The sequence below is a fragment of the Parasteatoda tepidariorum genome, chromosome 3 (assembly GCF_982258835.1).
Source record: "Parasteatoda tepidariorum strain Cologne lab strain chromosome 3, Ptep-v5.0, whole genome shotgun sequence".
NCBI classification, from domain to species: domain Eukaryota; kingdom Metazoa; phylum Arthropoda; class Arachnida; order Araneae; family Theridiidae; genus Parasteatoda; species Parasteatoda tepidariorum.
The window spans coordinates 81,829,878-81,842,228 of record NC_141757.1 but is presented as its reverse complement, the minus strand read 5'-3'; the positions used below and the strand labels follow the sequence as shown (position 1 = coordinate 81,842,228).

General features: G+C 27.4%; 1 protein-coding gene across 1 annotated transcript in view; it reads right to left on the bottom strand.

The window, feature by feature from the left end:
- Positions 1-980: 980 nt before the first annotated feature.
- The window catches only part of BBS1 (Bardet-Biedl syndrome 1), a 34,350-nt gene continuing 22,979 nt past the window's right edge, over positions 981-12,351 (bottom strand). The window contains exons 12-16 of the mRNA XM_016063033.3: positions 7,682-7,840; positions 7,413-7,546; positions 5,777-5,911; positions 3,621-3,707; positions 981-2,977 (exon numbers count right to left, since the gene is read on the bottom strand). Coding sequence (XP_015918519.1) covers positions 2,891-2,977; positions 3,621-3,707; positions 5,777-5,911; positions 7,413-7,546; positions 7,682-7,840 — 602 coding nt within the window. The 3' untranslated portion in view covers positions 981-2,890. The remainder of the gene's footprint in view (positions 2,978-3,620; positions 3,708-5,776; positions 5,912-7,412; positions 7,547-7,681; positions 7,841-12,351) is intronic.

Genomic DNA, 12,351 nt, shown 5'->3' with positions numbered 1-12,351 from the left:
ATAATTACATTATTAGTTAAAATTCTTAAGAAAATAATGTTTTAAAATTATAAGGCATTTACTGATTTTAATTAAGTGCGTCTGGTAGCAATTAAAATTATAAATAAGAGAAATTAGAGATTTAGTTATTGAAATTATTATGGAAATTTTATTAATACTCTACACGTTTAAGGATTGCAAATAATTAATTAATATTTTAATATACACTTTGAAGACTTCTTAAAAATTGGTTAAATATCAAATAATGTTGGTGAACATCTATTGTTCTTGATTAATCTTTAAAAATGAAAGAAGCAAATTTTAGCGTCAATTCACATTTTAAATAAAATGTGTAGAGAACTGTATTTTTCAATTATTATAATTTCGTGGAAACATTTCATGAGTCTTGAGATAGATAAACTATATCAATGTATTTGAATTTTATTAATAATAAATTTATCTTAATGATTATTTTATTTTACAGCTTTTTTACATTAAATGTGAAACTTTTATGTATGAGTCTTGCTTAATTTACATATTTTTGCACAATTTAATTTGACAAATTTCATGTTTGTCTGTTTACAACAAAGTTTATGAAAGCTTATAAAGTTTGGATGTCAATCATTTTTCAGTGTATCTATATGTGTATATACAGTTACTATGTGTTCCCTTTTTCTGCTCACAATATATTTTAAGTTATGTTTTTAAGATGCTTTAAGGATTTATTTATTATTTTCTTGTATGAAAACTTGTAATATTTTTCTTTTTAAAATGAACAGAGTAAGTAATTAAAGAAATGCACTTTTCTTTGATATTTTACTCTTTAATGCTTTTGCTCTTTTAATATTTGTATTAAACTAAATCTAGTCATTTTAGAAATTAACGCTTCTATGCCATATTATATTGGCCAAAAATAAAGATTAAATAATTCTTATCAAAATTGTATTTTCCCATACATAAATAATTAAAATAAAAATTCAATGCAAACACAATGTACAACATTGCTTGTGAAAAATATTTATTTTCAATAAATTACTTGCACATCTATTTGTATTCATTTAAAATTTTCTATCACAAATTTTTATCTTGTTAGTGAATATTTAATGAAATATCTGTGTGAGATGTACATTACAAAAATGATTTTTAAATTTTTTTCTAATATTATACCATTAAAAGGTATTTATTTATGCAAGATGGTGTATAATGCGCAAAAAAAAGAATTCTGATCTAATAATCAGATCACTTTTGATTTTATAATCAGATTTTTCACTTGCTAGGACTCAATCTTCATGGTTTGAGAGGATGACATACATAGTCATTAGTTAGTGAAGATGATATTTGAGGTTACAAATTCAGACACAAAACGTACTTTTTCCTTAATTAAATGCCGTTTTCTGATGGACATAGACTCCTGACCATCAAAATATAGGGAGTAGACTCAATCTGGGAAATATGGTCCCGATACTTTGGTCAGGAGAGCAATAGAAAGTGTGGAGCCCTTTTACTTCTAACATATTTCTTCATATCTCAAACCTTTTAAGCGAATTGAAAAATTTTAGACACAAATATAACATATGTTTATATAAAGATAATTCCATGTAAAAAATAATTTTTATTAATTATTTACTGTTTTTTATTATTTAATAATAGTCAATATCATTTTAAATTGTAAAGTATCCAAATTTTTTGCATGGAATTATCTTTGGATAAATGAATTTTATATTTGTGTATAAATTTTTCTCAATTCGCTTCATAAGTTTTCTAAATATGGCGAAATACACAAGAAGTAAAATTAAGAATAAGGGGTCCAAACTATAAATCGCACTCCTCATCTAATTATCAAGACCATATTTCTCAGATTGCAGTTACTCGCTATGTTTTAGAACTTAGAGAACCAAATCCATCAAAAAAGGTATGTTTATTCGGAGGAAGTACGTTTCACATGTCATCAGCACTAACTAATGAGCATATTTGAGGTCACCCCTCAATTCGGTAAGATTGAGTCGTAGTATGTTGAAATCTGATTTTTTTATATATACACAGTACAATATCACAGTTTTTATAATTTCACACTATTTTATATATCACATTTTAATGTAATGTTAAAAATAATTGATTATTTTCACCCAACATTAGACCTTATAATGGATACTTTACATGATATTAAATCTAAGGCACCAGCATAAATAAAAGAAATGATCGAAAACATTGTAAAATATGAGAAAAGGAACATTTACAAAACTGTAGAGGAAGGTACTTTTCAAAAACTTATTACAATAAAAAGTTATTAAGTTAAAGTTATATACAATGTTACATTCCAGTGTATTTCTTTGTATATTATAACTTCTTTCTTTTTGTTGTGTTGAAATTAAATTGGGAAATATTTGAAAAGATTGAATAACTTGCCTGACAGACATCTTTCTAAAACACTTTAACAAAACATTTTTTAAAGAAGTAGCCGTTCTTAAATAAAACATTTTACGTTGCAGATCTATTTCTGTAATAAGCTAAAAAAATTCAAATAAGTAAAAATAGCAAACATAGTTAAAAATGACTAGCTATAAAAAATAGATAAATAAAGATTAACCCACTAACGGTTCTGCACATAAAAAGTCATTTTTTTAACCTGCAGTCTTCTTCGCATAGCAAAACGGTTTTGCCATGTTATTAGTTTTTTGTGGAAAAACATTCTCCTAATTTTGCTGGTTTGCCAAACCGCCAGTCGATTAAAAAGTATACAAAATTCACATGGAAATAAATCTGCCCCATTACTTTTCTAAAAACTACACATTATTATATAATTAAACAGTTTTCAGTATTTGCAACTCTCAAAAGATTTGTACGTCAAACCAAAATGCTTCATAAAAGCATGCATTTTAAAAATGTGTTGTGCAGAATTTTATTTTGATAATTAAATAGGTTGAAACCCTTCGCTGACTGGCATATTTATCATTGCTGTTATAATAGGAATATTCTGACCTTGTTTTAAAACAAACACCTAAAAAAGAGGAAAAAAACTGAATGATCTAAATTCAAAAACATAAATAAAAATTGAAATTACAGTACAATTTTACAGTATCTTAAAAGGATAGAAAAGTCAATAGCATAGAAATACATAACTGTAAATATCATATGTAAGTTGGCAACCAATAAGTAATATGAAAAACTAATATTATCAATAATATACAGGCATGAAAGTTTTCAGCTTTTACTCTGAATTCAGCTTTTTTCAAAGCTTTTTAAGCTCCATACATTTATTAATTTCATAATGTTTGATTGCGTTTATGTAGAATTCACCTTTTTTTACTAACTGGTACTTTCATCCCTGAATATAGTTCGAAATAAAGAGCAATAAGAACATATTTAGAATATAATTTGCAAGAAAAGCCCTTCTCCTGATCTTTTAATTATCTATTCCAAACTTTTTAAATAGAACATGGTTGCTTTCACATAAAATAAATCTGTGTCCTCTAAGTTAATTAGAGAAGAAACATTGTTCAACAAAGGTATACCTGCTTACATTATTTGAAAGTTAAAAGATTAAAACTTTTATTAAAAATGCATGAAGATAAAATATGCATAACATCAGATATTTTTCATTTAAAACTCAAACAATATGAATAAAATAATGTTGTTCTTACTTTAATGATGTCAGATATATTCATTTCACTAACACATTCAACAGGTGTCATAAAAGTATAAGGTAAGCCAGGAGCTAAAAAGGATATCTAAAAAACAAATTGTAAAAGTTATTGAGATCAATATTAAAATTGTAAGAGAATGTCAACAATTGTAAAAAAATTTTTGTATCTATGTACAGTGCGCAAAATAAAAAATAAACCACTTTAAATAACTTATGATCTAATGATCGGATCTTCATGTATTAGGATTCAATCTTAATACTCCAAAAGGGTAATATGGTCCTAAAAGTTTGGACAGGAGAGTGGTATAAAACCTTAATGTTAATTTTACTTTGTGCGTATTTCGTCATATCTCGAGAACTTTTCCAATGAATTGAATAATTTTTACATACAATTAAAAAATTTGTTTATACAAAAGTAATTGCATACAAAAATAACTTTTAATATAGATGTTTTTTAATTATTTTATTTAGTAATAATCAAACTAATTTTGAATTTTAAGGCATATAAATTTTTACATCACTTTTAAAGAATGAAATTTTAAACGGCAAAATTTGAGTGAAATTGATCAAATAATTCCTGTAAAATTGAATTTTAAAACTACAACTTTTTAGTCTGCACTAATTATATAGCAAGTTTGAGGTCAGCTCCTTGAACCGTTATTGAGTCCTAAAATGTGAAGATCTGATCACATTCTAGGACTCAATAAAGTCCGTTTATTTTTTTGTTCACTGCATATATAATTGAACACATTCGAAATCACTGCCTACAAACATGAAGTCTCAGATGAAAATATAAAAGGATCGATGCAAATTTCAGAAAGTAATTTCAATAATTTAAAAACAATTATTTTTATATGCATGCAGCTTATGGCAATTTAGTTTGAAATCGTAGGCACTTATTGAATTATTGATACATCACCTTCATGTCTACCATAAGTTAGTGCAGACATCTAATTTAATTTCAAGACAAAATTTGGACACATTTTTTATGATGATTTGTACAAAACAATCCAGAATTTGCCACTAACTTAAATATTACCAACTAATGCTTTCTTCGAAATTTACATAAAATTTTAAGGACTTAAAATTTTAGTAAAAGTTATGCAAAATGTCGAAGAGTTAAAGAACTACAGCTGCAATTCAAAATGTGAATTTAACTCAAATCCACAAGTTTTGTGTTAATTAAATACAATTTGTTCATAAATTCTGATATCCATGCTTAAAGGGATAATTGTGTTTAATATCACACTGTAGCATTTCTTGATACTAAACACTTTGATATAGAATCTAATCCCTTTTCTCCAATATAAATTTCTATTTTTTTTTAATCATTTGGGATCAACCTATTATATAGATTTGTTTAAAAAAGTAATTCAGCAGCAATGTTGGATGTTGATATTAAAACCCCTTTGTAAGGGTACTTTATGAATAACAACACTGGAGAACTAATTTTTTCTTGTTTTCTGTTGCATGGATTGTGAATATTTTGATTTTAAATATGCAATCTGTTTCTCTCTCAAAGTTTTTTTTAATTAAATTTTTAGTTTATTTTTTGTTGTATTGTACAAGTTTAAAAACGTTATAAATATAACAGAGGATTGCTTAAACTTTTAGATAAGTTAGGGTGCATCATCAGGATTTAAAGTGCATAGAAACCCATGCCTGGACATTTTGTCAAATGCCGATAGCTACGTTTTTCATTATGAACTGTTTCTTTGTGTGTTTCTGAACAGGTCATAATATGGAAGCACCCCCCCCCCCAGCTGTGTTCGACGACATTTAATCCTGATGATGTTCACTAACTCCCTTAAGAGTTTGTCATAATATTTATGCAACAACGTTTTGAAACTTGTACATTTTGTCAAAAATAGACGAAAAATATTTAAAAAAATATTTGTAGCTTTAGGAGCAGAACTAATTTCAGATTTAAAATCCTCACACCCCAATTAGGCAAGATAAAGGATTGTTCTCCAGTGTAAATTTCTCATCATATATTTAGAGTTTTATCGAGTAAATAAATAATGTTATTTTAGAGACTCATTGTATGGTCAAATATATTTTTTAAAATTCTATAAAAAGGATAAAAAGAACTTATAAAAGAAAATTCAGTCCATAATTAACACTATGAAATTATACTGTGAGTGTTTTACATACCGGAATAAATGTTTTTTGAATTTTGTAAATACGTGCATCACAGTGGAAAGTCAAAAACAGATTTATGGATGGTTTATTCCTTGAAGTATTCTGTAATTCAAGATGTAGGATGAATTTGGGTCCCAAACCTTGAACCTAATTAAAGAATTCAAATACATAACAATATGAAGTTCACTTACAAAATCTATAAATTAAACTTACAGCTGTTTTTAAAAGTTCCATTATAACACTAACAGAACCAGTTATTACCAACAATAGCCCAATTTTGTAATTATTAGAGTCATGGAAAATAGAGCATGCAATAAAACACTCATATCAAAATAAAATTATTTATATGTTTCAAGTGTGCTGTTAAAAATCATCATTCTATTATTGCGGTAACATATACTTAATCTATTTAACATTGTACCAAACATACGTACTATGATAAAAGACTCCTGAAAATAAATAAATACCAGAAGAAAAAAGATTTCAAAAATTATTCAAAGCGTTTTTATTATTCAAGAAAAATTATTTAAAGTGAATTATTCATTATGAATTTTTTTTTGAATTACATTTTTGTTTTTATAATTTGAAGTATTGTATGGTCATCACTAAGGGAACAAATTCGGTCGCATTTTGTCTCCAAGTTAATTTGTAATGAATTTCTAGACTATCTGTTAAAAATTAAACTATTGACAGTTAATATGTGTTACTTTAAGCAATATACAAACTAATTTTAATATAACATAACACAAAGTAGCACCACATAAGCTTATGCAATTCATTTTTTTTTTTTTTTTGATCAAAAGATGTTAGACTAGAGCAGGTTACACAGGATATATTAGCAAACTTGTATAACATTCTACAAAATAATTCATTGCTTTTAATTCTTAAAAACGAAACAGATTTTTGGTCTCTACAAGCAAAAGCATACTTACATACAATTAATAGGAATCTCTAAGGAAACATAATGCAATAATTTATATAGTTGTTAAAAAATATATAGAATAATCTTTCTAATTCATTACATTGTAAGCAGATCCATTAAAGAATAAAAGAACCTTACAAGCCTATTTTGAAATTTTTCGAAAATTTGTAGTGAAACAAATAAGAATATATTACTTTCCTGGACAGATTTAAGTGTATTACTTTCCATATATAAAGAGAGAACTACTATTATTAAAAATGGTTGATAATCTAATTATATAAAGGATTATCCTCATTCCAAATGACATAGTATCAAATGACTCATGCTCATGCTGACTATTTCTTATTGGACAAACAAATTACATGATATAACCCTCAATTAAAAAAAGATTAAGATATCTTCAGCTGTCATCAGCATTAAATGTAAAAAAAAAGATATTTTTATAACGTGCTTTTTGATTTTATATTTATTTAACAACTTACATTTAGATTTCAATAAATAAAAATATGCATGTCTAGTCAACTTATGCAAATTTAAATATTTAATAAGAAACAAATATTTAAAATATCACCTATAATTGGAACTTAGCTTTTGCCATGGTTATTGAAAAAAATCTTTTGCTATAAAAACATCAAATATCTATTTATAGGTTAAAAAAAGAATATTAAACCATAATATATCATTATTATTAAATTTTGAAATCAAATTTGAAATAGTGTTTCATACTTGTGCAGACAATTTCAAAGGATCAATAGCTCCATAAGACACTGGGTTTTGACTTGATGTAAGAGCATTTGCATAGGCTCTAGAAGTTGTAAGACGAAGTCGATACAAATCGTGTTGAAAAGCACGGTGCATTACTAGGAAGATACAAATGCATACTTTAAAATAAAATTAATACATAAAAAAATAATACACATCTTATTTGCTTACGGTACATAAAGATAATTGTTTGATTAAAATTATTTCAAAAATTTTATAATTTTCTGACTTACTTATTGAGTGTTCTCGTTCTCTCATGGTTTGATCCACAAATAATTTGGTCTTTTTAGGCAAATTTAATTTTGTGTTTTGCAAGTCTAAAGCTAAATTAGAGTAGTCTTGGCTCTCAAACTTTGCTGTTCGTTTTAATATTTTTACAGATAAGCCTCCTCCTGAAAAAATATTAAATATAGTTTATAAATATCTAATATTATGATTGATTAATTGGTAAAACCATTGTGACAGGCCTAATATTTGCAGACTTTAAAAGTTAAAAAACTTAGTTTAAAAAGGTCAAATAGCTTAAAATATTTTTTGTTAAATTAACTCTTGGTTTCCTTTACACTTACATTAATTTCTATTTATATGCATAAATGCATTTAAAGTTTTTAACTTTAAAAAGAACAGACTTTTTGAATATTGATTTTCATAAATGCAATTTTAAGGAATATTGTACAAAACTTATAAGGAGTTTAAATTTTATGGCTTAATGGCTTTAGATGGCTTTCTTTATGGCTTTAGATTTTAAGTACAACATTCTTTGGTATTTAAAATTTCAAAATTGAAGAATTTGTTAATTCAGGGTTCCCACTCTATGATGAGATTGAAATTCAAGGACTTTCCAGGACTTTTCAAGGACCTCAACAAAATTTTCAAGGACCTTAATCTAAGACCAATTTTAAAAATTATTCTCTTCTATTTTACTAGAAGCAATAATGCTTGTTGTGGCAATAATTAATTTCAAATATAATACCTAAATGCTTTGCCTATATAGAGAGAAGAGAGTATATGTATTATGGACTAAAATTTATATTTTTTTAAAAACAACCCTACTGGTTTTACATATTAATTCACAAAATCATTTTCAGCACAATCTATAACTAATGGTAATGAGGTGTTAATGGTGAAATCCTTTAATCCTGTGTATTTCCATGTGAAGGCTGCATGAAAGACAGAGCTAAATCTTAGGTATTCCATATTCCATGACTATTCCATAACCCCCTCCTCTCCTCTATTAAACATCGTTTCTGAAATTATTCATCCATAATTTACACAACCTTCTCTTAATGTTATGCAGCAACAATTCTTTCTGAAAATAAAAATTAGAAGGAACATATCCCATTTTCACCATGTTTAAAATGTTGGACCAATTTCAATATTACCTGTTTTTTCCAAAATCATTGAAAAAGCTCTAGCTGATAAAATGTACAATTATTTAAAACATACAAATTTTGTCTCTGTTAATCAACATGGATTTATTAAAGGCAAAAGTACAGAAAAAGCTCTTTTGGAATTTTCAAAATTTATTCATAATAGTATTGCTGAAAATAAGATAACAGTAGCTATATTTCTTGATATATCAAAAGCTTTCGATAATGTCAATCACAATCTTTTAATTAAAAAATTAGAATTTTTGGTTTCAGAGGAATTATGTTAAATTGGTTTATTTCATATCTTTCAAACAGAGAACATAGAGTTAAAATCCGAAGTAATTTTAGTAATTATATTTTTTCAAACAGTGGTGTTCCTCAAGGATCTATTCTAGGACCCTCATTGTTTATTATATTCATCAATGACTTTTGTCAACTCAAACTTTTTGGTAAGATAATAACATATGCTGATGATTCCGTAATTTAGTATTCTTGCACTGATTTAAATCAACTAATTTTTCAAATTGAATCTGATTTACGCGTAATTTCAAAATGGTTTACAATAAATGACTTAAATTTAAATCTAAATAAAACTAAATATATTTATTTCAGTTTAAGAAAATCAGAATTTAACTTAAATTTAAAATTTCACTCTCTCTCCTGCAAAAGTACTAATGAAAATTGTCAATGCTATATTCTACAATCTGTAAATAATATCAAATATTTAGGACTATATATCGATTCTAATTTGAAATGGAAAACACATATTAACAATTTAGTTAAAAAATTGCGTTTTGTTTTAGTTAAATTTTATCATCTTAAGAATAAAATTCATTTCAATTTTGTGAAAGCACTCTATTACTCCTGGGTTTATTCTTTAATTAATTATGGTGCAATAATATATCGCCGTGAATATTAAGCTAATTTACTTCCCTTAATCTCAGTTCAGAATAAATGCTTCAAGATTATTAATTCCCTAAATATAAATAATTCAAGTGTAACTACTACCAGTATATATACAAGAATTAACCTATTACCATTTCGCCATAATGTATTTTTTCGTATTTTACTCTATTTACACAACAATAAATTAATATGCAAATTAAAAACTAATGTGTCTGAAAGGAGACCAACTGAAATGTATGAGATTCCCCTCTTTACAAAAGAAATTTCACGAAAACAGTTTTTTTACTTAGCACCTAAATTATATAATAAATTACCATTTCAATTGCAAAACATCAAAATATATTCTTCTTTTAAGCGTGCTTTATTTCAATTTGTGATGAACATTGACGATTTAGATCTCTATTTTTCACTTTAAAGGAAGCATTTGATTTTTTATACCAGTCTTGTGCCAATCCAAATGAATTTCTTATGTTACCTTTGTTATTTTTTTTATATAGTTTCATGCATTTTTTTTTGTTTTCTATTATTACAGTGTTCAACAATATATGACGTCTTATTATGAGCAAAATAATTTATGATTGTAATACCCCCTTTTTTTTCTTTCTTTTTTTTAATTTCTATTTTAAATTTATAGTATTACTTTTCTTTGTCGCCTGGACAGGATTTTCCTCTTGACGACGAATATATATTCTTTGTATTTATGTGTTTTTGTTCCCAATAAAGTTATATTTTTGTTTGTTAAAAAAAAAAAGCATTATTCGTTATGTGTAATCCACAACTGCCAATGAATATGATCTGGTGGGAATATTTATCTCTTAATTCACACTGAAGCTTCTAATAGAATTTTCAATTGACATAGGGTCCATCCATGGATAATTGAAGTATTTTAGAGAGCTTTTAACCATCATCCATGCATTTGTAAAAAGAGGACAAAATATTTTCTGCAGTTCCATGACCCATAAATTGGGAGGTAAGATACTTAGTGCAAACTTTATTATCAATTCCTTACCATAATGTCCATCTGCTTAGATTGTAGAGACTGATTTAACGTCTCATCAAAGAGTACAGTGTAGCAATCAACATTCTTCAGCTCATTTATAAGAATCCCTTTGAAGTATAGTGCCAATCCAAAGGAGCCCAAATAGGCTCACTTTGTGGCACTACAAAAAAATTGTCTCGCTATACAGCTATCAGCAAACATTTTGGAGAACAATTTACTAATCCCTTCACAGGAGTTACATGAATAATTACTAGTGATGCACTTCAGACTCCAGAGAATTTCAGCATCAAGCACATTCCTTTTGACCAGATAAGAAGACAATGTTACCTCGGCCACTAAAGTTTCTGTTTCACATGGGGCACACGATGTTGAAGGAGTATTTACACCAGATGAATTAGATGTTCATGTCTTTGGAAAAAGAGAACTCAGGGCATGAGACTGCTTTTTTGTTTTACCTTTCTTTGATGCGTGATTTCAGAGCAGATTCTTCCATTTTCGCGATATCGATCTCCTTCATGCATAATCGGCACTTGGCTCTGAACTTCTTTTCGGGCATCGATAAAATCCATTCTTTATAAGCTTGATTATCCACCCATTGGGGATTAAAATAGCACTTCCCAGGCATAACTAGTCTAAACTACATAACACAAATACGAAGCCGTGCCTTTGCGAATACGCTTTACAATAAAGTTTTGAAATGACGCAAAGTTAAGGACAAGTGCGAATGGTAAAACGGCAAATTTATTGAAAACTACAAGGTACATATTGTTATGAAATTCGAGAGTATTCCAGTTTCGATAAGAAAAAAGAATATCTAAGCATATGCGACAGAAGATGAAGTGGAGTCTCGCCCCGAAAGCATTGATTGTCTGCTGTGCTCCGCGCGCTTGGCAGACACCAAGACGTTAGGCCCGGTTAGAAACGGTGGCGTTAAAAAACATGTGAGAGAGCTCGGGAACAAAACAGAAAGATCCGTGGGCGTTTTATAAAAAGGGCCGCCGGCAGTATTGGACAAATTCAAGGACCTATCAAGTTTTTCAAGGACCTAAGACGTTTTTCAAGCACTTTCAAGGACCTAAATTTAGCAAAAAAAAATTCAAGGACTTTCAAGGACTCTCAAGGACCGTGGGAACCCTGTAATTAAATTAAAAGTAGCTAAAATGTTTTTTTTTCCTCTTTTTTGTAGCAAAAGGGAATTAAGGTATAGAAACAGTGTGTGAGACGTTGTGAAAGTGGAAAAAAAGCCAATCATAATAAGGTAGGAAGGATATAAATTTATGCATTGGAAGATATGCATTGAGTTGAAGGATATAAATTTATTAAGCATTAGATTCACAAAAATAGTTGACACAGTTGTTTTAATACAACAGACAAACATAACAAATTCAACAAAATCTCAGCATTCTGTTTCTCTTTGATAATGATGTGATGCTGGTTTACAGAATTAAAATAGCGGTATACACCAAACTTTTTTGATTCATGATTTTTAACACTATCTCACATAGATTTACGCTATCAGTGTCAGAAAGAGCATGAATAATAGTTGAATAGAGAGCTGTCTTGAAAAGAGCATGAATAATAGTTAAGTTTAGCCAATAATAAATGTGTTGTGTAGAAAAAGTATTGA